Source organism: Sorex fumeus, unplaced genomic scaffold (genome assembly GCF_029834395.1).
Source record: "Sorex fumeus unplaced genomic scaffold, SorFum_2.1 ptg000097l, whole genome shotgun sequence".
Classification (NCBI taxonomy): Eukaryota; Metazoa; Chordata; class Mammalia; order Eulipotyphla; family Soricidae; genus Sorex; species Sorex fumeus.
Window position 1 is genome coordinate 2,838,735 of NW_026606154.1, and position 23,786 is coordinate 2,862,520.

Sequence of the window (23,786 nt, forward strand, 5' to 3'; positions counted from 1 at the left end):
CATTAATGACAGCTACTTGAACATGATTTCCTCTTAGAGGAGATAATCTTGATGAACTAAAATCAACTCCTCCCCACCCCCAGCAACCCCCTCACTCTTTGTTCATCATTTGTTAGGCTGATCTGCTCCTTTCCTTCTCTCTTGATCTGCCAACTGTATCTAATTAGTCAGGATGATAAACTGATTATGAACATTATAAATACAGTTTTTAGCCAGGGCATGAGGGAGAATCCTAAGAACCAGCTAAATCATAGTAAATGTACCTAAAAACATCAATGACAAGAGACTTCATCATCTAATCACTATTGTTTATTCCAGAGGGAAAATATCACACTGAAAATAAAGAAAATTTCCCTTTGCGAATTTACATATATTTTAATCAAGAGTGTAATTTATGGAAAGATTTCCCTTTTTTTTTTCCGAAAATTTTTTCTTTTTGGCAATTTGCGCTGTTCTCAGGGCTCACTCCCAGTTATGTGATTAGGAATCACTTCCAGCAGGTTGTAAGGACACATTCAGTGCTGGGGATTGAACCTGGGTTAGCTGCACTCAAGGTAAATGCCTGCTTCCCTCTCCCTGGCACCTCTCCAAATATTCCTATAATTTTCCTCATGGTATAGACCCATTTTCTGTATGGATCCATATCTTTCTCCAGTGAGTTAAAGCTCAAACTAGTGATTTTATTTTGCAGATTTTTTTTTTTGCTTTTTGGGTCATACCTGGCAATGCACAGGGGTTACTCCTGGCTTTGCACTCAGGAATTACTCCTGGCAGTACTCGGGGGACCATATGGGATTCTGGGAATCGAACCCAAGTCGGCCGTGTGCAAGGCAAATGCCCTACCCGCTGTGCTATCACTCCAGCCCTATTTTGCAGATTTTTTATTTTAAAAAATTATTACCATGAAGTGTATATAAAGGTAAAGGCCCTCCCGTTGATCGTCGATTAGCTCGAGCGGGCCCAGTAACGTCTCCATTGGAGACTTTGTTGTTACTGTGTCTGGCATATCGAATACTCTCGGTAGCTTGCCGGGCTCTCCGAGAGGGGCGGAGGAATCGAACTCGGGTCGGCCATGTTGGCCGCTTGTAAGGCGAACGCCCTACCCGCTGTGCTATCGCTAATTGTTCATGATAAAGTCTTAGTTGTACAATGTTCCAACATCTGTCCCTTCACTAGTGCACATTTTCCACCTCCAATGTTCCAGTTTCCCTCCTGCCTGCCTGCCACCCCTCATTCCCATCAGTGGTGGACCTCCTCCTCATCATCCTTATCCTCCTTCTCCCCCATCCTTCTTCTTCCCTCCACCTCCCTCTCTTTTTTTCCCTTTTAGACACTGTGGTTTGCAATACTGTTACTGAAAGTGTATCATGCATAAAACCAGTGGTCTTTCTGCTGAATTAGGTCCAATTCACATTTGTCTTCTGATTCTAAACACAACCTAGGGTTTACGATTGCTGTCATGAACGTTCATTCAGCAACATGTGCTCCATAGAAAATTACCTCCCTCCCCTCCTCTTCTCTCCCCTTCATTTCATTTTTGGGTCAGACCACTGGTGCTTAGGGCTTATTCCTGACCTTGCATTCAGGGATCACTCCTGTCTGGGCTCCGAGAACCATTTGAAAAGCCAGGGATCAAACTTGGTTTGGACTCTCCCTACCCACTGTGTTATCACTCTTGCCCCTCCATAGAAAGTTTTCGAATGCAAGGTTTCTTAAAAGTTTTTCACTTGCAACCCCATGGAACACTGTCAGAAATATCTTGAGTTCATTAAACATTTTATTTTGAATTAATTTACATTTGTACATTTACAAATGACTTACTGTTGCCAAAATTTTCACTACCACTACATTCAGTTGGGCAGACCACTTTGGGCCATGATGGACACTTTAAGAAAACAAACAAACAAACAAACAAACAAACATTTTTTCGCCTTTTGGGCCACACTAGGCAGAACTCAGGGCTTACTCCTGGCTCTGCCGTCAGGAATCACCCCTAGTGGTGAGTGAGGACAATAAGGGACGCCAGGGACTGAACCTGGGTCACCCACATGCAAGGCAAGTCAGTGCCTTATCCGAAACACTATGGCTCCAGCCACAGAAACAAAATTTTAATAAATTGTCACTCTCTCCTGTGCCCCTCCTAGTAGCCTGAGAATCATGCTTTCCCTCCTTCTTAATAATTAAACATAAGAACAAATAGTTGGAGCAAAAAAGAAGGGATCTTATTCCAAGTTGTTTATCTAGTAGCCTGAGAATCATGCTTTCCCTCCTTCTTAATAATTAAACATAAGAACAAATAGTTGGAGCAAAAAAGAAGGGATCTTATTCCAAGTTGTTTATCAGCCTCCAGGATCTTTAGCATATAGAGTGCTAGGGACCGAACCCCAATTGGATGCATGCAAGGCAGGTGCCTTACTGCTATACTATCTTTCCAGGCCTTCAAGGCAATTTTAATAGTACCTTTGAACTTAAGATTTCTTAAAAATCTAAGCTTCCATTATAATGTGATGTCACTGTGTTTCCTTCCCTTTACTGTGAATGTCTGTAGACGAGGTGCCTTATTTAAATTATAATTCTGCCTTCTATTAGTACCTTCTTCGTTGTCGTGTTTATAGGAGGTGGTTGCTCTGTATACTGATTTATAGCCATAATAATTGTGTGCCTTTCCATTTTATGGCAGATGGCTACCCACGCGAAGAAATTGTCTATCAATGGAAGCGGAGTTCTGTTGAAGTTGGTGATACTAGGTCTTGGAGACTTTATCAATTTTCCTTCGTTGGACTCAGAAATACCACTGAAGTAGTGAAAACGACTTCTGGTATGTTTCACTTAAAGTGATTTTTCAGCGACCCTTTCACCGAAGTTAAAATTCAGGCATGTGTGATTCAGAAAGATTTTTTTAATTATCTTTCAACATATGCTGTTTAGAAATTTAATGAAATGTTTTAATTGACTGCAAGAAATTTTAATGGTATTCTAGTATAATAGATACACAGAAATGGATTCTATCTTTTTAAAGCAAAATGGATTCAAGTTAGATTATTTGTTTAAATTATTAAGTAAAAATGAGAAACAGTTGTTAAGAAAGAAAATACTAGGTGTAGGTGTTTCTTTTAGGAAATGTTTCATGATACATTCGAATAACGTTTAAAGTAATCTTAAGGGAAGAATGAAGTTGCTACAAAATTAGAAGCAACTGTGATAAATATGGATAAATTCTCCATTCAGCAGTGTATTTTTTGGCTTTTTGGGTCACACTCGACAATGTTCAGGGGTTACTCCTGGCTCTGTACTCAGGAATTATTCCTGGAGGTGCTCAGGGGACCATATGGGATGGTGTAGACCAAACCTGGGTTGGCCGTGTGCAAGGCAAATGCCCTTCCTGCTGTACTATCACTCTGACCCCACAAAACTTAGTAGTTTTAACTGGCTTCATCAGTACATAACGCTTTTGCTTCAGACAGGTATAAACTCCAGAGATAACATTTCTCAGGTACAGATTCTGAATAATCGCTGAACTCATTGAGATCAGCTTCCCCAGATATCTTTTGTGAATTAAAATATCTGTGACCCAGACATATTGAGTTTATGAAAAAAAATAGATAAAAAATTTTACTTCTTACTAAAAAAATATTTAACAAGCTAAAAGTCTGCAGTTTTTATGTGAAATGTTATTTTTTATGACTCTTGGGGGAGCACATCTGGCAATGTTCAGGGCTTACTCCTAGTTCTGTAATTAGGAATTACTTCTCGTGGCATGGTGGACCATTAGGGATGCCAGGGATCAAACCTGGGTTGGTCACATGCAAGGCAAGCACCCTACCACTGTGTTATCTCACCAGGCCAATTTTGTGAATTTTTTTAGTGATATTCAATTGGTTTTAAAACTCATATTGGACAAATTAAACATAATGACCCCCCAGATATGTTTTTATGTTCACTGGGTAACCAGAGAAGCCTCTGCAGTACTGAGTATATTCTCCAGTCAGATTAGACTTCAGCTCCCATTCCCCAATTACTCCTTTTCAAATTATGTAAACTTAAGTATGTTCCCGTTTTAAATCTCAGCATTCTATTCTGTTTCCCATTTCTTATGGCCTTTCTTTTGATAGTTATAAGTTTGAGCTGTTTTCTATAGAAAACAGAAACTCACTACAATTGTTTCCTCTCCCCCCACTTTCTGAATTCGATATGCCAAACACAATAACAACAAGCCTCACAATGTTACTGGGCCCGCTTGAGCAAATCAATAAACAATGGGAGGATAGTGACAGTGACTTTTGTGTTGACTAATTTGGGAAAAGACTTTAGCCTAGTATAGAAGGAAAAGTGAATTAAGATGCAAAAGAGAAATTTAAGGTTTTCCTTTACTAACACCATCCTCTGAATCAAATAGTAATCAGACTCTTACGTTATCATCAGCTTTTGCATATTTCTTCTATAGACTCTTATTTTACCAAAAAAATATTGAATGATCAAATAAATGCTTGTGGATATTTTTGACAAGTGGCCTTCTGTTCCCTTATTCACTGGAAATCCTGACCATAACGTCCTAGAACAGTCTTCTTGGACCCAAAATAGAGGCTCAGCAATGTCTTAGAACTGAAGTCTTCCATCTGTGGAAGAAAGAACACATGTAAAAATAATCTTCAATTCTGCAGAAAGAGGAATTGGGTGTTAAGTTCTGTTGTATATTCATATTTCTATAATTATTCTAACACCCTCAACAGAACCCACAAATTCATGACTAGCAGATCTTTTGTTCAGTCATTTTTAATCAAGTGGCATTCAGAAGGTGATAAGGGAAAGATTGGCTTTTTATCACTGGTCCTAATATAATCTCTTTCTCGTTGTTCCGTACTGAAAATAAGTTAGAGCACACTCTGCCTATAAGATTTTTGCTGAAGAAAATGATCACTTTACTGAATACATGGCAAAGAAACCTTCCAAGGTGTCTTCTGAAAGTCTTCCTATGGAAAATCACAGTAAAACTGCAGAGATAACAGATTTGGTAGAACAGTATCATTAAGTTGAACTCATTGACCCTTTTATGAATATTAACTTGGCCCTTAGCTTCCACACTGGTTTTCTTTCTTATCTTGATCTTGCTGGTGGCACTTTGTGTACAGACCTAAGTCTGCCTCCTCTGTGAAGAAAGGGCTGAAATAGAAATCGCGTACCAATATTGAAGAGCACAGCCTGTTCTTGTGACAATGACAGAGTGCTTCTGCGGGTCCCCTTGCTTGATACCTGATGCCATTTCCATATTCAAAGCATAGCTCCATAACTACTTAATGTCTATGGGAGAGTTATCTTGATATCTTCTTGGAACATTATCAGAAGGTTTGAATCTTAGCTCTTATTGCAATGTGGTTGTCTCTTCGACGTTCAAAAAGTGCTTCTCCTTTTGAGAAGCAAAACTGGGCAAGAATATTGTCTACAACGTCACCTAGCTTTGTGCAGGGTTTTCTAACTCTGATTTCATTTACTTTCACCTTTCCTGACTTTGGCTTTTGGTTTGCTGTTGGTTTGATTGTCGGAGATAGCAAGAGGGTGAAGTTGCTCTGGATTTGTTGTTCTTTTGTTTTCTGGCGTCAGAGATTGAACCCAGGGCTTCGGACAGGTGAGGAGGCGTGGACCCTACTATTGGGCTTTAGCCCAAGCACTTCCCTGAATTTGCTATAATCAAGAAGCAACAGGATGGCTGGTTTCTTAGTATTTTTCTTCTCTAAGTTGATTCATTGTTTTACTAAAATGTTTTTTTAAAGGAATGTTCATACAAAGGTCATCAATGGAAAGCCTGTGGTGTCTGACAAAATATTTGATATCATAATATAAAGAAAACAAAACTGTTCTTAAATCTTAAATGCATAAATATGTGTCTCCCAATTCTTGAGTATATTGTAATAAAAAAGAGGAAAGGTAGTCGAGAAATCAGAAAGTTTAAGTATCCCCAAAGTAAAACATGTCCTTGACAAAGACAGTGGGAGAGAAGGAGCATTTTGCAGGAAAGCACGTTCTCATAAAGCAATCCAGCATTACTAGGTAATCCTAGCACCCACTGCAAGAATCATCTCGTTACCAGATATATCTGGATCACACTTGAGAAAAATATTGTCTGGGTGGGAGACGGAGAAGATGTGAAGATACCTTCAATTAATAGGCACTGCATCAAAACTGATTGTGGACACTTGATTTCCCCCTCCAAACCCTCATCCTCTCTGATTGCTCTGTATCCGGCACTAGCACCCTCACTGTCCCGGCAAGCCAGGAGCCAACACTCAGCCCTGTCACTGCCTCCCACATCTAATGAATCACGGAGGCGCTTCTACCTCGGAAATGTCTTGTGTAACTGTCCTCTTTTCAGTCATCATTGCCATTGTTGCAGTTCAAGACTGTCTGTTCTCATCTGGGCTGTGTTAGAGGCCTCTTAGGTTACATCCCCCCTGTCGCTCTCTTCCCTGGGGTCTGTCCCCCAGATTGGTCTTTACTGAGCATTCACTTCATGCACCAGAGCCAACATTTTCCTTTGGACTTACTTAAATACAGACGAGAAGATGAGACAAGTCCAGGGTGGGTTGGGGTGGGATTGGGGTTTGGGGGTGGTGGATGGATGGTCTTATATTTGCAGGATTCAGCCACTAGAGCAATGATGGAGATTTTAGTGGTTACTCTTGAACTCCAGATTGTATCCCCCTGTGACCCTGCAAGTCTTCTCCAAGACCTGATGTCCCCTGTGACCCTGCAAGTCTTCTCCAAGACCTGATGTTACAAGAGTTCAGACCAACAGAGAAAGGAACAGTAGGGAGGGAAGTGTTCAGAGGAAGAGAGGCAGTACAGTGTATGCGTGAGACCCCATTGGCGACAGTACAGTAAGCCATGGGATGAGGTATAAAAAATTAATTGCCTCTCTTAGAGATAGGGGTGGGGGGTGTGAGGGAAAAGTTGGCATAGGTGGAAGGACATGGGTTTTGTGGAAGAGATTTGTGTTGGGACACTGTATTTCTGAAACCCTTTGTAATGACTTTGAGTTACTTTGTAATTCATGGTGACTTAATTTAAAAAAGAAGAATTCATGTGGCTACAGCCATAGTACAGCAGGAAGAGACTTAGCCTTGCACAGAGCCAACCCAGACATCCTGTATGGTCCCCCAAGCACCTTCAGGAATGATTGCTGAGTGCAGAGCCAGGAGTAACCCCTCCCCGTCCTCTGGTGTGAACCCAAAATAAAAACAAACACAGTCACGGTCCTCCCATTGTTCATCGATTTGCTCGAGTGGGCCCAGTAACGTCTCCATCATGAGACTTGTTGTTACTGGTTTGGCGTATTGAATTTGTCACCGGTAGCATGCCAGGCTTTGCCGTGAGGACGAGATACTCCCGGTAGCTTGCGGGGCTCTCGGAGAGGGGTGGAGGAATCGAACCCAGCTCAGCCAGGCTGGCTGCACACAAGGCAAACGTCCTACCGCTGCACTATCGCTCCAGACCAGAAAACTAAACCAAACCAAACAAAAAAAGGAATTCAGACCCTTTGAATTAAGCACAAACTCTTGCTCCGGAGAAATGAGCCCTATGCAGAATAGTGTTTTTTTTTTTGTCTTGACTTTGTTTTGGAAAATTTCTCAGTTTGTGACAGATCTCGATTTGCTCGAGCGGGCCCAGTAACGTCTCCCTTGGAGACTTTGTTGTTACTGTGTTTGGCATATCAAATACTCTTGGTAGCTTGCCGGGCTAGTCTGTGAATATTTTCCAGGTAGGAATCCCAAGTAGCTGATGCCAGCTCACATTGAACCTGTCTTTCTCTCTTGTATGAGCTTCCCAAATCACTTACCCCTATGCTCTTTGTAACTCTGAAGGTTAAATGAGGAGGCTTTTGCTGACTTCAATATCAGCACCACTTAGAACACATTTTAGAATGTGACACGCGTATCATGCAGTTTAGGTTTAAAAACATTATTTAAATAATTAAAATGATTTAGCTTACATAAATTATTCTACGGAGGGGCATGAGGGAGGCATGCATGACAATGCTTGATGGCTATTCCCAGCTCTGCGCTCAACAGTGACCCCTGGCCATTTGCTCAGGGGACTATTCTTGCTATGAGGGATTCTAACCAGGACAGTGGCGTGCAAGACTTTACTTTCTGTACTATTTCTCCAGTTCCGAAAATTAATATATTTTATGAAGTTTCACGGGCTGGAGCGATAGCACAGCGGTAGGGCGTTTGCCTTGCGTGCAGCCAGCCCGGCCGAGCTGGGTTCGATTCCTCCACCCCTCTTGGAGAGCCTGGCAAGATACCGAGAATATCTTGCCCGCACGGCAAAGCCTGGCAACCTACCTGTGATGGATTCAATATGCCAAACACAGTAACAACAAGTCTCACAATGGAGATGTTACTGGGCCCGCTCGAGCAAATTGGTGAACAACGGGAGGACAGTTTTGTTTTTGTGAAGTTTCACAAATTACACAACTTACACAGCATTTCTCTGAGGGTTAAGCATGATATGTCATTAAAATGCCTATAATTTTATCTAGCACATAGAAAAGATCAAAGAAATGCATTATTATTACTATCACATTATCATCATCTTCACCATCATCTTCTCATGAATCATTTTTCTTCTCATCACTGGCATTTTTATTTCCTTCACTCCCTGAGAGCATTTTCATTGCTTTGGGTCACATTTTAGTCCCTCACTTGTCCGCCTACAAATCCCAGATTTCCCACCAGAAGTCTTCTTTAATCATCTCTGGATCCATGCTGCTATTAGCATGGTGGTTTGTTTAGAGATTTTGATTATGAAGTGATGATTAAATTGATTGCTTGTGACAATTGTATCGATAAATCTGTTATTTTCCCCCTTGCTTTTAAAAAGTATTGCCAAATTCTAATACATATGTTTTTATTACTCATTACTCATATCGTCAGGATTTCTAGAATCAAGTGAAACTTGGTGTCTCTGAATTCTCATCTTGAAGTGTGTGCTATCAAAATGGGCAAATGAGTTTCTCAAGGAAACATACATTCATGGGATCCAAATTAAATTTCATCATTATGATTTAAAAGGAGTATGTCATACTCTTCCTATATTAGAATGCCACTAAAATTTCCATTTTACCTTTAGTGATGCAAACATGTGTATTTGGTGAATTATTTTTACAGTTTTTGGCATAGCCACACCATTAACTATTATTTTCCTTCCTTTTTGCCTATATCCCACATTTTGGATTTAGACTCCATTTGCTAGTCACAATGTCCTGCTTTTTCTTACAGGAAATACATAAATATTAACTTTTGACATTTAGGTTTTTAGCTTAGAGAAATGATTCCTACTCATTGATTTTGTTCTTAGTTATAAGCTATTACAGATTTTTGTTGTTGTTGTTGTTATTTTAGTTGCAATACTAGAATACATACATTGTATTTAAACACCCACAATAGAATTTTAAATTTCAATCCAGTGCTGAAATTTTCCGCTGGGAAGATAGATAATGCTTGAGGGATTAAGAAATGGTGAAATTTAAGGAATATTATTTCTTTTCAAGGTGACACATGTCATTTCTCCTTAAAAGGGCTGAATAATTTATTGAAGAATATTCAGTGAGAATAATATCCAGATGTTATATTTCTACTCTATTCCCTTTCACAAGTATCTTAGATAAAAAGTTAAAAGACAGCATTATTCCTAAATTTGATAGTAATGAATTTTACAGAATAAAGATAATGAATTATTAGCAATCAGTATGATCACCATATACATGTATCAACAAAATGTTCATCTGTTGGAATAGCAATTATATTTACATTATCATAGCGAACATAGCAAGTAAGAAACTTAATTTAGCAATAATATCCTTTTACTTCTCAGAAACATATTTAGTGCTTATGAGATTTATTTTTCACCTGCTAATTGGACCTGTGGGCCCACCATCCAAATCTAGTCTTAATTAAGAAACTGTTGGAATCAGTATGTCTGTAAGAATTTATTCCCTACAGGGAAAAAAAATCTCATTTGGAAGAAAACATAATAAAAGGTTTGGATGATTACTGTTTGCAGTTATTTTGAGGATGAATGTCTTATTTTGACAGTTGTCAAATCCAACCAGGTCAAAACAATATTAGTTTTATGCAAGGTTTTGTTTTGTTTTGTTTTCTTATTTAATTGAAAATCCTATCTTGCTACATTTAAAAGACACTTTCATTCATCTGTCTAATGTTAGGCATACCTCTTGTCCAACTGCTGCCCTAAAATAAATGTAAAATAGGCTATTTTAAAGTATATATCCAAAAAATGCGAGTGATGGAGACTTAAGTTGCAAGCATCAACTTTTTTTTTCTTTTCTTTTTTTTTTTTTTGCTTTTGTTCATTTGTTTGTGAGCTATGACTGGGAATGCTCAGGGCTTACTCCTGGCTCTGTGCTCAGAGATCACTCCTGGGCATGCTCAGAGATTCTTATGTGGTGTAGGGGACCAAACATGAGAAGCATATGTGCACAGCAAGCTTACAGTCATCAGTTTTTAACACACTATCTCAGGGAAGGTTTCTTCTGTTTGATGCAGTTGAATAATTCTCCCGTCCTGTTTTTGCCTTTTCAGACAGTGATGCTATTTAGCATTGTGAATCTGAAAATTAAGCATGCCAGACACTACAAAGAACAGCAAGGAGCTATGAGAAAACTGAGTGATTTTTAAATTAACTGTATTTTCTTTAAATGTTTTTTGTTTGTTTTTTAATGAAGGTCATTGTACCTGTGGTACATAAGAACCTGGGGACAAATTTGCTGGGTGTACAAATTAGGGCTAACCAGAATTTGCTGACTGCTGCTTATATAATCCCTCTCATTTAGAAAATCAAGAACAGATCGTTTCATTAGTCCATTTCAGAAGCAGAAATAAATCAGGTAATCCTCAGGAAAATAAGATTATTTAGATGATTCTCTATATTACCTTGGGTTACTGTTATAATGGGTATCTGCTATTCAAAATTTGGCACTCCTTGATATTTAACATATAAACTAAATGTCTAATTTTATACATTCCACTCACAAATATGCTAATTATTGTGATAAACCTACTTTCAGAAGGACAAATACACTTTGAAAAACTTTTAAAAAAATCAGTCCTCCCATGCCTCTTAGAAACCTACGAGTTAAGCCCATAACTACCTTTTTCCCTCAGATTTATAACATGATACCTTTTATAATGAATAATAGAATATATCAAATGATGACATTATGGATGAGACTTAAAGTTTAAAGCTTCAATTTATTTTGACAACTGAATTTACAGGAACAGTTTCCAAACATCATTTCTACTCTCCCTATACTCATCTGATTTACAGCACTATACACCTTGATTTTCAGCATTACACATATTGTTCATTGTTTACTAGTGAAAGGCTATGTAATGTAAAAGACAACATAATTTAAGAGTTGAGTAATACCTCCTTGTTCAATATATACAGAATTCATGGAACCAGTTGTAAACACCTAGTGGTGACATATCCTTTCTTATTATTAGTATTAAGAATTATTATTAGTATAGTGATTTCTTATTATTAGTATAAGAAATTAAGTTGATGAAATCAGAAATTAAGTTGATGATTTCTTATTATTAAAGGTAAAGGTAAAGGCCCTCCCGTTGATCGTCGATTTGCTCGAGCGGGCCCAGTAACGTCTCCATTGGAGACTTTGTTGTTACTGTGTCTGGCATATCGAATACTCTCGGTAGCTTGCCGGGCTCTCCGAGAGGGGCGGAGGAATTGAACTCGGGTCGGCCATGTTGGCCGCTTGTAAGGCAAACGCCCTACCCGCTGTGCTATCGCTCCAGCCCTTGTTATAGCCCTTGCTATCGCTCTTATTATTAGTATCAGAAATTAAGTTGATGAAAAAATAAAATTTGGGGGCTAAGCCTTGAAAACAAAGTCCAATTGTAACAATACCTCCAGGGATATTCGTTCAAAAAGGTAAAGCCAGCAGTTGTAAAATACTAGTCAACTCTCAAAGTTTATCTTAGGCATGGGGAGAATACAAATTTTTCTTTGTCGACATTGAACAATTCAGAGAATTTAGAGGCTGGTCTTGAGACCTCTTTAATAAACATGTAGATCTTTGTCTGAATACAGTTAGAATATCTGTCTCAATAAGAGACACATGTATTACCCAGGTGACTGATATCCTTACCTCACTGGGTCATAGTTTAATGACTATTCATCTTCCTTTAAAAAAAATAACGCACTGTAATGTACAAAGCTACTCATAGTTGAGTTTAAGGCAAACAGTGGTCCAGCACTGGTTTCAGTTCACACCACCAGTGTCCACTAATGTCCCCATCTTCCCTCACACTCCCCAGCCTTTCTCCTCAGCAGGTATATTTTTCAGCTTGGTTGCCATTGGTTGGATCTCCTTTCAGTGTTGTTGGCTCTGTGATTTAGATATATAGATAATTAACACCTCTATACCACCAATATGCCCAGGGCTCCCTACCTCCTACCTTTGTTACTTCTTGTCAACCTCTTCCTATTCCCCTACTACTTGACTTTTCTTCCTTATTGTTCTTATTTTGGGGGGGGGGGTGTCAAGAATGATCTAGGCATCCTCCTCGTAATACTTTACATCCCCTCAGAGTGCTATTCTGTATACCATAGATAAGTGAGATTATCCAGTATTTGTCTTTTTTCTGGTTTACTTCATTATATCAACTTGTTCCAAGTTGCAGTGAACTGCATGATTTTATCATTCCTTGCAGCTGCATAGTAAAGTAAAGGCCCTCCCGTTGTTCATCGATTTGCTCAAGCGGGCCCAGTAACGTCTCCATTGGAGACTTTGTTGTTACTGTGTTTGGCATATCAAATATGTCACAGGGAGCTTGCCAGGCTCTGCCGTGCAGGCGAGATACTCTCGGTAGCTTGCCAGGCTCTCCAAGAGGGGCGGAGGAATCGAACCTGGCTCGGCCGGGTCAGCTGCTTGCAAGGCAAATGCCCCACCACTGTGCTATCGCTCCAGTCCCCATGAAACAATAGTCTGAAAAAACAAGAGATGTGTAACTTGGTTTATTTATCATATTTGGCATATGTAATTCAAGTGGATTTTCAGTTCACTCTGTTATCTCTACTATACACTTACATGGAAGATGAATTTGAAATAAACAAGGTTGTGAAGTTCTATATAGCTACATCAGTACATCTAGCCTTGTCTAGATTTTTTAAATTTTTTGTTCTGTTTACATCTGAGCTACTGAAAGCCTTTGTTGCAATTGTATGCACATTACTGATGAGTAGTCTTCCATAGTCAGTTAACTCTTTGTCTGTTGTAATATTCTGAAGCTCTGTACAGTTGCTTTCCTGCAGTAAAGTCCTATTCTTCATTTTCTGGGATGAACTGAGAGCTGGAGGCAGAGCCGGCAAATGGGATTGTGTTTGACGGTTTGCCCTTGTTGCCTTCTGCTTCTATATTCAGATGAATAACCTTGAGCGAGTCATTTTCCCTTTTGGCCCTTCATTCCTTCACCTAAAATAGATAATCGGATTGAACTTGAAAGTTCTGTTAGCCCTAAAATTGTTGTACTTGATTTTCTGATACTTCATACCTCCTTTATCAAGCCAAGTCTGTGTAGGTATGTAGTTGTTGCTGTTATTTTTTTTATAATGTCCCCCTGAATTCCTCATAGACAGATACTCGTATTTTATTCTTGAAGTCTTAAAAATGAACGGGTCTACTTTTTTTTTCTGTCACTTAGAGAGAAATTTGGTGGCAACAGTGGGGGCAAGAGGCCCAGGGTGTTGCCATGGAGATGGTTGGTAAGTTAGCGGAGGTCTGAAAAAAATGAATTTGGCATGGGAAAAATAGGCCCACTGTGGGTGTGAGGAATGGGGGTGGGTGTTAATTGCATTTCCTGTGAATGAGGAATTGGGAGAGGGTGAAGATAGGACAATGGCTGTGACAAGGCTCTCAGAGAGGGGGAAGAACAGACACTTGATATCCTCAAGGAGAAAGAACACTCGTAATCAAAAGAGCCTAATATGAATTTAAGGTCTAGTATGTGGTTGCTATTTTATTTTAAATAGCTTACTTATATAAGATTGACTGACAGAAAATAGCTCTAAAGCCTCAGTCCAATAGGACTGATGTTTCCATTGCCACAATAAAAATACCAGTACAGCTTCTAATAATAATATGTGCTAGCATTTGTATGCCCCGTCATATGCACTATCCCATTCATTTTCCACAATATTTTTTTAATATGATGCTCATTTTCCTGTTTTTCCATGGGTTTGGGCACATATCTGGCTCCGCTTACTCCTGTGCTCAGGTAACACTCCTGGGGGTTCTCAAGAGACCATATGGGGTCTCAGGGATTGAACCCAGATCAGACTAGTGTAAGGCAAGTACCTTACCCATGGTACAATCTCCCTGGCTCCCAGGCAATATTCATTTTCTCTGCATGAAGCGGAACAGACAGAGCACTCTCTCTCTCTCTCCTCTCTCTCTCTCTCTCTCTCTCTCTCTTCTCTCCCTCCCTCTCTCCTCTCTCCTCTCTCCTCTCTCCTCTCTCCTCTCCTATCCCAGTCACAAGCCATGACTTTGACAAAGGTCAGCCCCCGGGTGGGGTGGGGGGAAGAATCCCTAGATCATGTGGGTGAGCAATGAAGTCTTGCCCAGAGGATGTGACAGTGTGACTTGAAGGCTGCAGATGGTGTTGCGGGATAAGTCACCCCAGCACAGACAGTAGTAACTTGTATGCAAGGAAGCAGAGCCTGGGAAGACAAATTCCTCTTACCCTAAGAAGGTCTTCTCTCGAAAAGAGTCTCTTTGGGGGCCCTGCTTCACTTTGTCACTATCAAGCCAGGACTCACAAATTTATGTAAAATGGGCTTGAAAAGGAGCAGGCGAGGAGCCAGGATGTTAACAGGAGAATCATGTAGGGTGATGAGAACTGTCATGTTTTATCAATGTGGGCGAGATCTCCTCTGTCACCCACCTGGGACAGCTTTATTAATTACAACAGCAGTGACAACAAACGAGCCCACAAAAATCAGTCCCATGCGAAATGCAATTTTACAGATATTAGAGGCACCGATTTCTAAGAAACAATGAACTAGAATCTTCTTGTCAGTGACAGGAAGTAATTGAACATGAATTAATAAAGAATGGCCAGAAAATAAAGAAAAGGTCGAGTTGTCTTGATTGCTGTTAACTTTTTACGTGGAGCAAAGCTCTTTTTGGCACTAGTAGTCCCATGTAAGAAAACGTTTTGGCCTAATGATGTGATAGCACTGTAGTTCTGTAGCATTGTCTTCCCACTGTTCATCGATTTGCTTGAGCAGGCACCAAGAACATCTCTATTGTGAAACTTGTTGTTACTGTTTTTGGCATATTAATACGCCATGGGAAGCTTGCCAGGCTCTGCTGTGCAGGCAGGATACCCTTGGTAGCTTGCCAGGCTCTCCGAGAGGGACAGAAGAATCGAACCTGGGTCAGCCGGGTACAAAGCAAATGCTCTACCGGCTCCAGCCCCTAATGACATGATATCAAGTAAAATGCATGTGCTTTCTGGCACTTAGTCTTAACCGCCAAATGGGAGTTCGACCCTTTCCATGATAAAACATTCTTATTTATTAAATCATTCTGAGTTACAAAGTTCAGAGTTACTCATGACTGAGTTCTGGGGCATACAATGTTTGAACACCAATTCCTTTACGAGATTCCACTTCCCTCTGCCAATTCCTCCACTTTCCCCCCATCTCTCAGCCTGCCTCAAGGGCAGGCACATTTTCTTCTCCTTTTATGCATGGTGATTCGCAATACTGTTACTGAACCGGTATCATGCACGCCACTTTCCCTCTTTTTAGCATCCAGTAGTCGTCCAGAGTGACCACTTCTTTTTTTTCATTAGTGAATCACCATGAGATACAGTTAGACTTGCAAACTTTTGTGCTTGCATTTCAGTCATACAATGATCGAGTACCCATCCCTCCACCAGTGATTCCAGTATCCCTCCCTCCTACCACCCCGACCCCTTCCCTTTCACCCCACCCTGCCTCTGTGACAGGGGATTCCCTTTTGCTCTCTCTCTCCTTTTGGGTGTTGTGGTTTGCAATAGAGGTATTAAGTGGCCATCATGTTCGTAACCACTTCCTTTAATCATTTTGTTGTGGTGGTCCCTTCCCTGACCTAACCCCTTTCCCTCCCTGTAGCAAACTTTCTACTAAGGACCAGTTCTCCAGTCCTTCATTCATATTGTCTTTGGGAATTAGTTATTCTCCTACTACATCCTTTATATCCCACATATGAGTGCAATCATTCTGTGTCTGTCCCTATTCCTCAGATTCATTTCACTCAGCATGGTATTCTCCAGGTCGATCCATGTGTTAGCAATTTGCATGACTTCCTCTCTTCTAATAGTTGCATAGTATTCCATTGTTTATATGTGCCATAGCATCTTTATCCAGTCCACTGTTATTGGGCACTTTGGTTATTCTGAGATTTTTGGCTATTGTCAGTGAAGGTACATCCAAGAACGAAGGAGTGCAGATGTCTTTTCTGCATTTATGTTTTGGGGCCCTTAAGGTATATTTCAGAGGTGGGATAGTAGTGTCATGTGGAAACTCAATTCCTAGTTTTTTGAGGAAAGTGCAAATTTGTTCACCAAAAGGCTGGATCAGTTGATCTTCCCACTTACAGTGAATGATGGTCCCTTCCCTTCTTTCTCTACCACCATCCACACCAACACTGGCTGTTGTTGTTCTTTGTGATGTGTGCCAATCACTTTGGTGTGAGGTGATATTTCATTGTTGTTTTGATTTGCATTTCCCTGGCAATTATTGGTAAAGAGTATTTTTTCACATGCCTTTTAACTAAACACACTAACAATAAGTCTCACAATGGAGATGTTACTGGGCCTACTTGAGCAATTCGATGAACAATGGGAGGACAGTGCGACAGTGCCATTTTTTAAAAAAATTTTTATTAGTGAAATACCATGAGGTACAATTGTAGACTTAAAAATTTTTGTGCTTGGGTTTCAATCATACAATGATCAAATACCCATCCCTCCACCAGTGCCCATCTTCCACCACCACAGGTCCCAGTATCCCTCCCACCCCCCACCCGCCCATCCCACCCTGCCTCTGTGTCAGGGCATTCCCTTTTGTTCTCTCTCTCCTTTTGGGTGTTGTGGTTTGCAAAAGAGGCAATGGGTGGCAATCATGTTCGATCCATAGTCTACTTTCAGCATGCTTCTCCCATCCTGGGAGGATCCTCCCAACACCCTTTATTTGGCCTTTTAATCAATACAATATAGCGTTATTGGGGGGGGGGCAGGAGTATTCCTGGCAGTGCTCCTGGGCATATTCCTGGATTTACGTGCAGGTATCTCTCCTAGTGGTGCTCATTGAACTATATTGGATGCTGGAGAACTAGGGTCAGCTGCGTGCAAGGCAGATGCCCTATCTGATGTACGATGACTACAGGTCTTAATAGCATTTTTAAATCTCTGTGCCAGTAAGAAGACCTGAGGAAAATGAATCATTTGTGTAAACTCCAACAGGAGTAAGCCATGGAGCATGACTCACGTCCCTGCTTCTCACTTCTGGGATGCTGGGATCAGATTCTATTGTCAGGACTTTAGGAGGATTATAAGCTAATAACAATTATGAGTATTATTAAAGCAACACAAGAGGCAAAATTCTGAGTGGGTTTTTTTTTTGGGGGGGTAACCATGTTGGGGGCTGTGGGATATGCTATTCAAAGAAACAGGCTAAATGGGGAAGTGGAAGGGTGAAGGAAAACAGGCGACAGAACAAGATGAAATCAGATGGCCTTAGAATCCAGGCAGTTCTCCACCCGAAGTCAGTACAAGACAATTCCGAAGTCCCTAGGAATTTGTGAGACAGCTAATTGGTTTTAATTGTGGGGAATGAAAATCAAACTTTTAGATGAGTAATGTAGACTAGTAGTCAGTCTAAATTAGAATTCAGAATTCAGAAATGGAGATGTAGGGACAGATTTAAAGAGAATTTTGTGTTTGTTTCAGAACATTCCATGTCGTCTCTTGCCTCTGTGCAGGACACAAAGAAGCTCACAGAACAGCCGGTGATTCCTGCTCCCCTGTGGCAGAGCACAGAGGTGCTTCTTGAAAACTCAGTTTCTCTTTGAGCAGGTGTCTCAGGGTAATGGCTACCTCTCTCCTACTTCAGAGATCTGCCGATGTTGTAATAACTAATAACATTTTATTCATTAAGACTGTAGGCCACAAACCTGAGAATTTTATTAGAGCTTCCATTTTTCTTATTTGTGTCACACGTACCAGTGATCCGGACTCACTCCTGACTTTGCACTCAGGAATCACTCCTGGCTCTGCTCAAGGGACCTTCAAATTCATCAGCTTCATTGTGCTCTAAATGCTTTTTAAATCCTTCATTCCTTCCTTCTTTTCTTCTTCCTTCCCCCTTCCTTCCTTCCTTCCTTCCTTCCTTCCTTCCTTCCTTCCTTCCTTCCTTCCTTTTTTCTGCACCTGGTGGTGCGCAGGGCTTACTCTTGACTATGCATTCAGGGACCACTTATGATGATGCTTGGGGAACCATATGTGATGCTGGTGATAGAACCTGGGTCAGCTGCACTATTGCTCTGACCCCAGATGCTTATTTGCTCTTATTTCACCACCTCTGGGAATAGTCTCTTTCTACTGTTCTGGATCTTGCTTCTGGATAAGTCATCCCAACAAGACGGGGGGGGGGGGGGGAAGATAGCTAGCTGGATGGATAGATAGATAGATAGATAGATAGATAGATAGATAGAGTTACCTATCTATAGATAGAGGGTAAGCCCATCCCAGGCATTTTTCAAAGAAAGATGCTTTATACCCTTTTTTAATGAACTGCCTTGAGATTTCCACTGTTTTAAAGAAAATGTGCCACAAGTGTGGGTAATTTCTTTAAATGCCCCTCTCAACCCCCCCCCCCACACACATATTTTGAACTAATTGATTTCTAGCATCAATTTTAGTTTTCTTCCTCTGTGCATGAAGTATTAAGACAGGTATTTAACAACGTTTTTTGAAAAGTTGAGATTCAGAAAGGCTAAGCAACATGCTGATTTTCATATGACTCCTGAGTAGAACTGGATTCGGACTCACTTCCAACTGTCAAGCTAGTCTCTATCTGCATGGCACCTTTATGCCCTATCGAGAGGGCCCAAAACTCTGGTTGTTTCTCTCTTGGGGGTGAGCTGATCTCAGTTTGCTGGTTGTTTATTCAAGCCCACCTGTGTTCCACACAGCATTTAATAGGGTTCAAGAAACCAGAGTCCACTGAAATGTGATGGACCGGGTCTAACCACCTTAAAAACACTTTTGACAGGACTCTCCACATGACCAGCCCAAGGAAGCATCTCTTAGAAAATAACCAAACATTTCACTAAACCAGACTATTTTCCAGTGCATGCGCCTCAGTAGCCTGTCATCCGCCTTTATTTTATTTTATTTTATTTTATTTTCCTGAATGAAGAAACCATTATCCTAGAACCACCTCGACTTCTTAAAATACCTTAGTATATGTTTGGAATATAATTTGAAAGTATCAGTACAGTCATTATCCAGTTTAAGAGCTATTGTAGTTTTAATTGTGACTGCTCCAGGGGCTTATTTTACTGAGCTGCCTACTTCCACCCACCCCTCTCCGTGGCAGTCGGGATGCTCGCCCCCATGCCTTCGAGGCTTGGAACCTCCCAGAGAGAGGCTGGGAGGAGAGAGGTGTCTACAGAGTCCTCCTGGCAGCCCCGCACTCCAGTCACTGGAGTTGGTTGGGGAAGCCTTTGGCCCAATGTCAGTTGATATGGTGTTTCTGTAGCTCTGTAACTGTGCCACTTTCGTGGGGACTGAGATGCTGAATCTCCCTTGCTGTCTCCTCTCTTCCTTCAATTTTTCCTTTTCTTTCTTCTTCTTTTTTTTTTTTTGCTTGCCCATGTAAATGCCATTCACACCTGATCTATCGATAGCTGTCTCTTTGACATGGATTGGATGCTGCCATCATTAACCTTATCCTCTACCTTCCGCCCCTGAGAAGCCCTTCCTGTGACGCAGGAGAATATCCTAGATCATAGTCATGGAAAGGCTTGCTCACTCTTTGAGACCCATCACTCTAGCATTGCAATTTGGTGACTCACCATGAAATTATACATGCTGGGATTCTCTGTGCAATGTCACTCTCACTTCGTGAATGGATCTTTCTAGTCTTGGATGGAAGACTGCAAAAAAAATACAGGGGAGAAACTGGAAAACCTGAGCTCTAGGGCCATCTCTGCATCCCTCATGCATGTGAGTGAGCGTCTAGTCTCCCTGAGCCCGTTTCTATGTCTGTGCAGAGGAAATGGAACCGGGCATGCCATCAGCCACCGAGTTGCTCTCTCATTAAAGGCAATTAGCTATCTCTAACATTTCTACTTCCTTACCTTTTATTTTTCTTCCCACTGTGGAGCTAAGCACTTTGTGTTCTTTGTTGCCCTGACTTCTCTAAATGGTTTACGTGTTCACTGAAAACACTGATGCATTAAGGGACTCCGCACGTGGCTGATCTGGATTGACCATCTGCTGGTAGTACAGCACATACTTAGGGAGGATCTGAAGCATAGTTGCCCCCTGGTTCTACTCAAGGATCACCCACATTTTCCAAGTTATATGATTATGGCTACATCTCTTTCTCCCAGCATTTCTAAGTGATAAATATGTTCCATATGATTATCCGTTGATTTACCTGTCGGAACAGACACTTATGTGCTCCAGTCTAGAAGATGCTTGTTTCAGTCAGAGAACATGCGCTCTAGCCTAGAACATGTTCTAGTCTAGAACATGTGTGCCCCAGTCTAGAATATACGTATTCTAGTCTAGAGCATGTGTGCTCCAGTCCAGAACATGAGTGCTCCAGTCTAGAAGATGCTTGTTTCAGTCAGAGAACGTGCGCTCTAGCCTAGAACATGTTCTAGTCTAGAATATGTGTGCCCCAGTCTAGAATATACGTATTCTAGTCTAGAGCATGTGTGATCCAGTCCAGAACATGAGTGCTCCAGTCTAGAACATGCTTGCTTCAGTTGGGGGATGTGCATGCTCCAGTCTAGAACACGCTTGCTTCAGTTGGGGGATGTGCGTGCTCCAGTCTAGAACACGCTTGCTTCAGTTGGGGGATGTGCGTGCTCCAGTCTAGAACACGCTTGCTTCAGTTGGGGGATGTGCGTGCTCCAGTCTAGAACACGCTTGCTTCAGTTGGGGGATGTGCGTGCTCCAGTCTAGAACACGCTTGCTTCAGTTGGGGGATGTGCGTGCTCCAGTCTAGAACACGCTTGCTTCAGTTGGGGGATGTGCGTGCTCCAGTCTAGAACACGCTTGCTTCAGTTGGGGGATGTGCGTGCTCCAGTCTAGAACACGCTTGCTTCAGTTGGGGGATGTGCGTGCTCCAGTCTAGAACACGCTTGCTTCAGTTGGGGGATGTGCGTGCTCCAGTCTAGAACACGCTTGCTTCAGTTGGGGGATGTGCGTGCTCCAGTCTAGAACACGCTTGCTTCAGTTGGGGGATGTGCGTGCTCCAGTCTAGAACACGCTTGCTTCAGTTGGGGGATGTGCGTGCTCCAGTCTAGAACACGCTTGCTTCAGTTGGGGGATGTGCGTGCTCCAGTCTAGAACACGCTTGCTTCAGTTGGGGGATGTGCGTGCTCCAGTCTAGAACACGCTTGCTTCGGTTGGGGAATATGCGTGCTCAAATCTAGAACACGCTTGCTTCGGTTGGGGGATGTGCGTGCTCCAGTCTAGAACACGCTTGCTTCGGTTGGGGAATGTGCGTGCTCCAGTCTAGAACATGCTTGCTTCAGTTGGGGAATGTGTGTGCTCCAATCTAGAACATGCTTGCTTCAGGAAATAGATGTGCTTCAGTCATAGAACATAGTCATGCTTGCTCCAGTCTAGGACATACGTGTTTCAGGCAGAGAACATGTGTTCTAGTCTAAAATATGTGTGTTCCAGTATAGACCACGTGAGCTTCAGTCTAGAACACGTGTCTCCTCTGGAACTGCATGGCCTTGGGCCAGCAACTCAGCACAGGAGGCAACAGAGACCCCGCTAACTGCCTATGCTTTGGGGTATCAGCATGTACTTCCTGTCATGTGAAGGCCAGCAGGGAGGGGCTAGGTCTGTTTGTGTTGGGTGTAAACAATCTTGTTTGGTGCCCCTTGGCCTCCAGCTGATCCAGCTATGGGTGAAGGACTGGTCGGGCCATGGGCCCTTAGGAATCAGATGTCAGGGCAGATGTTACTCTGGAAAAAATCTAGTGTGTCTGGTACGGTTTCTTCCAGTGAGCCTTGGTTATACCCTGAGTTGATCGCCTCATTTCAGTGTTGTGAGTGGAGCATAGAGAACCTGGAGGCAGGTATTATGCGTGTCCACTTTGCTACCCTTGGCAGGATTCTGAAGCTTAGCGACAGTCTTCTTATTGCAGCTTGTTTCCCGCAGTGGGAGTCTTTCTGGGGAAGGTCGCCCTAGGTTTCCAAGACACCTCACTGCTGCGGTCCCTCACTAGGAGAGTTTCAGCCAGTGTCTGGTGCAGGAGACACCTCGTATGACACCGAGTTGCTATGCTCATGAAACATAAACACAGTCTCTCCTTATTTGACCATCCTGGTTCCCTGTGCCAAAACTGATTGGCTATTTGTGCGATGAATGTTTTAGTTTTCTATAAATAAATTTGCTATCAAGATTCATACACAGGTCTTATGCTGTATTTATGTATTTTTTATTTTTATTTTTGGACTACACCTGACAGTGCTCAAGGACTTACTCCTGGCTTTGTGCTCAGGGATCACTCCTGGCAGGGCTCAGGGCACCATATGGAATGCTGGGGATGAAACCTGGGTCAGCTGCATGCAAGGCAGGTGCCCTACCTGATGTCTAGCACTCTGGCCCCTAAAGGTTTCTGTTGAACAACTACATCAGTAACTGAATATTTCTATGGATATTGTATAGCCTAGCCAGACCTAGCAGGTGCCCTAGATCTTTTTAAGTTCTATCATTTCATTTTTAACTATGTATGATGGCATCTCATGAAGTTAATAGAAGTTTCCCTCATGACTACCAGCATTGAGGAACTTTTCATGTGCTTATTGATAGTTGGCTTAATTCTTGCAAAGTGTCTACTTAAAATTTTATCCATTTTTATGGATATATACATATATATGGATTATATAGTTATTATATATATTTGATTTTCCTTACTGGTTTGTAAAAGTTTATCATATATTTTACTTATTCTGGATTCAAGTCTTTTGACAAAAGTGTATATTCATAAATATGTACATGCCAGAAATCAAACCAGATTCAGCCATGTGCAAGACAACACCTTATCCCAGGGTTATTAATCTATCCCTCAACTATTTACATTTTATAAAGCAGATATAGAACCAGAATGGAGGAGAGAGATTTACCCATGATCCCACAGCATCATCTCTGCCAAGCAGGAATTAAAACCCAAGACCACTGACTTTAGCCAAGTGCTCTACCCAACAAAACACAAAGTTTCTCTATTCAGTGAAGTTGAGCTTTTTAAAACTAATTCTTTATAGCATGATAGGATTCAGTTTTGTTTATATTATTAGTTTTTTTTCACAAACTAAAAATACCTTGAGTCATAAAATGTAAAACATCGTTGGAGAGATAAGTCCAGTGAAGGGGTGTTTTGGGGGGTGACTTTAATGTTGAGTGATTGGGCATACAGCAGAGAGCAAGTGAGGTCAAGTTTTGAAACCT

The 23,786-nt window shown here is 41.4% G+C and overlaps 1 protein-coding gene across 2 annotated transcripts in view; it reads left to right on the plus strand.

The window, feature by feature from the left end:
* Positions 1–23,786, plus strand: part of GABRG2 (gamma-aminobutyric acid type A receptor subunit gamma2) — an 83,889-nt gene that overhangs the window by 38,682 nt on the left and 21,421 nt on the right. For both annotated transcript variants that reach the window (XM_056133078.1, XM_056133079.1), the window contains exon 6: positions 2,681–2,818. In XM_056133078.1, the coding sequence (XP_055989053.1) occupies positions 2,681–2,818 (138 nt within the window). The remainder of the gene's footprint in view (positions 1–2,680; positions 2,819–23,786) is intronic.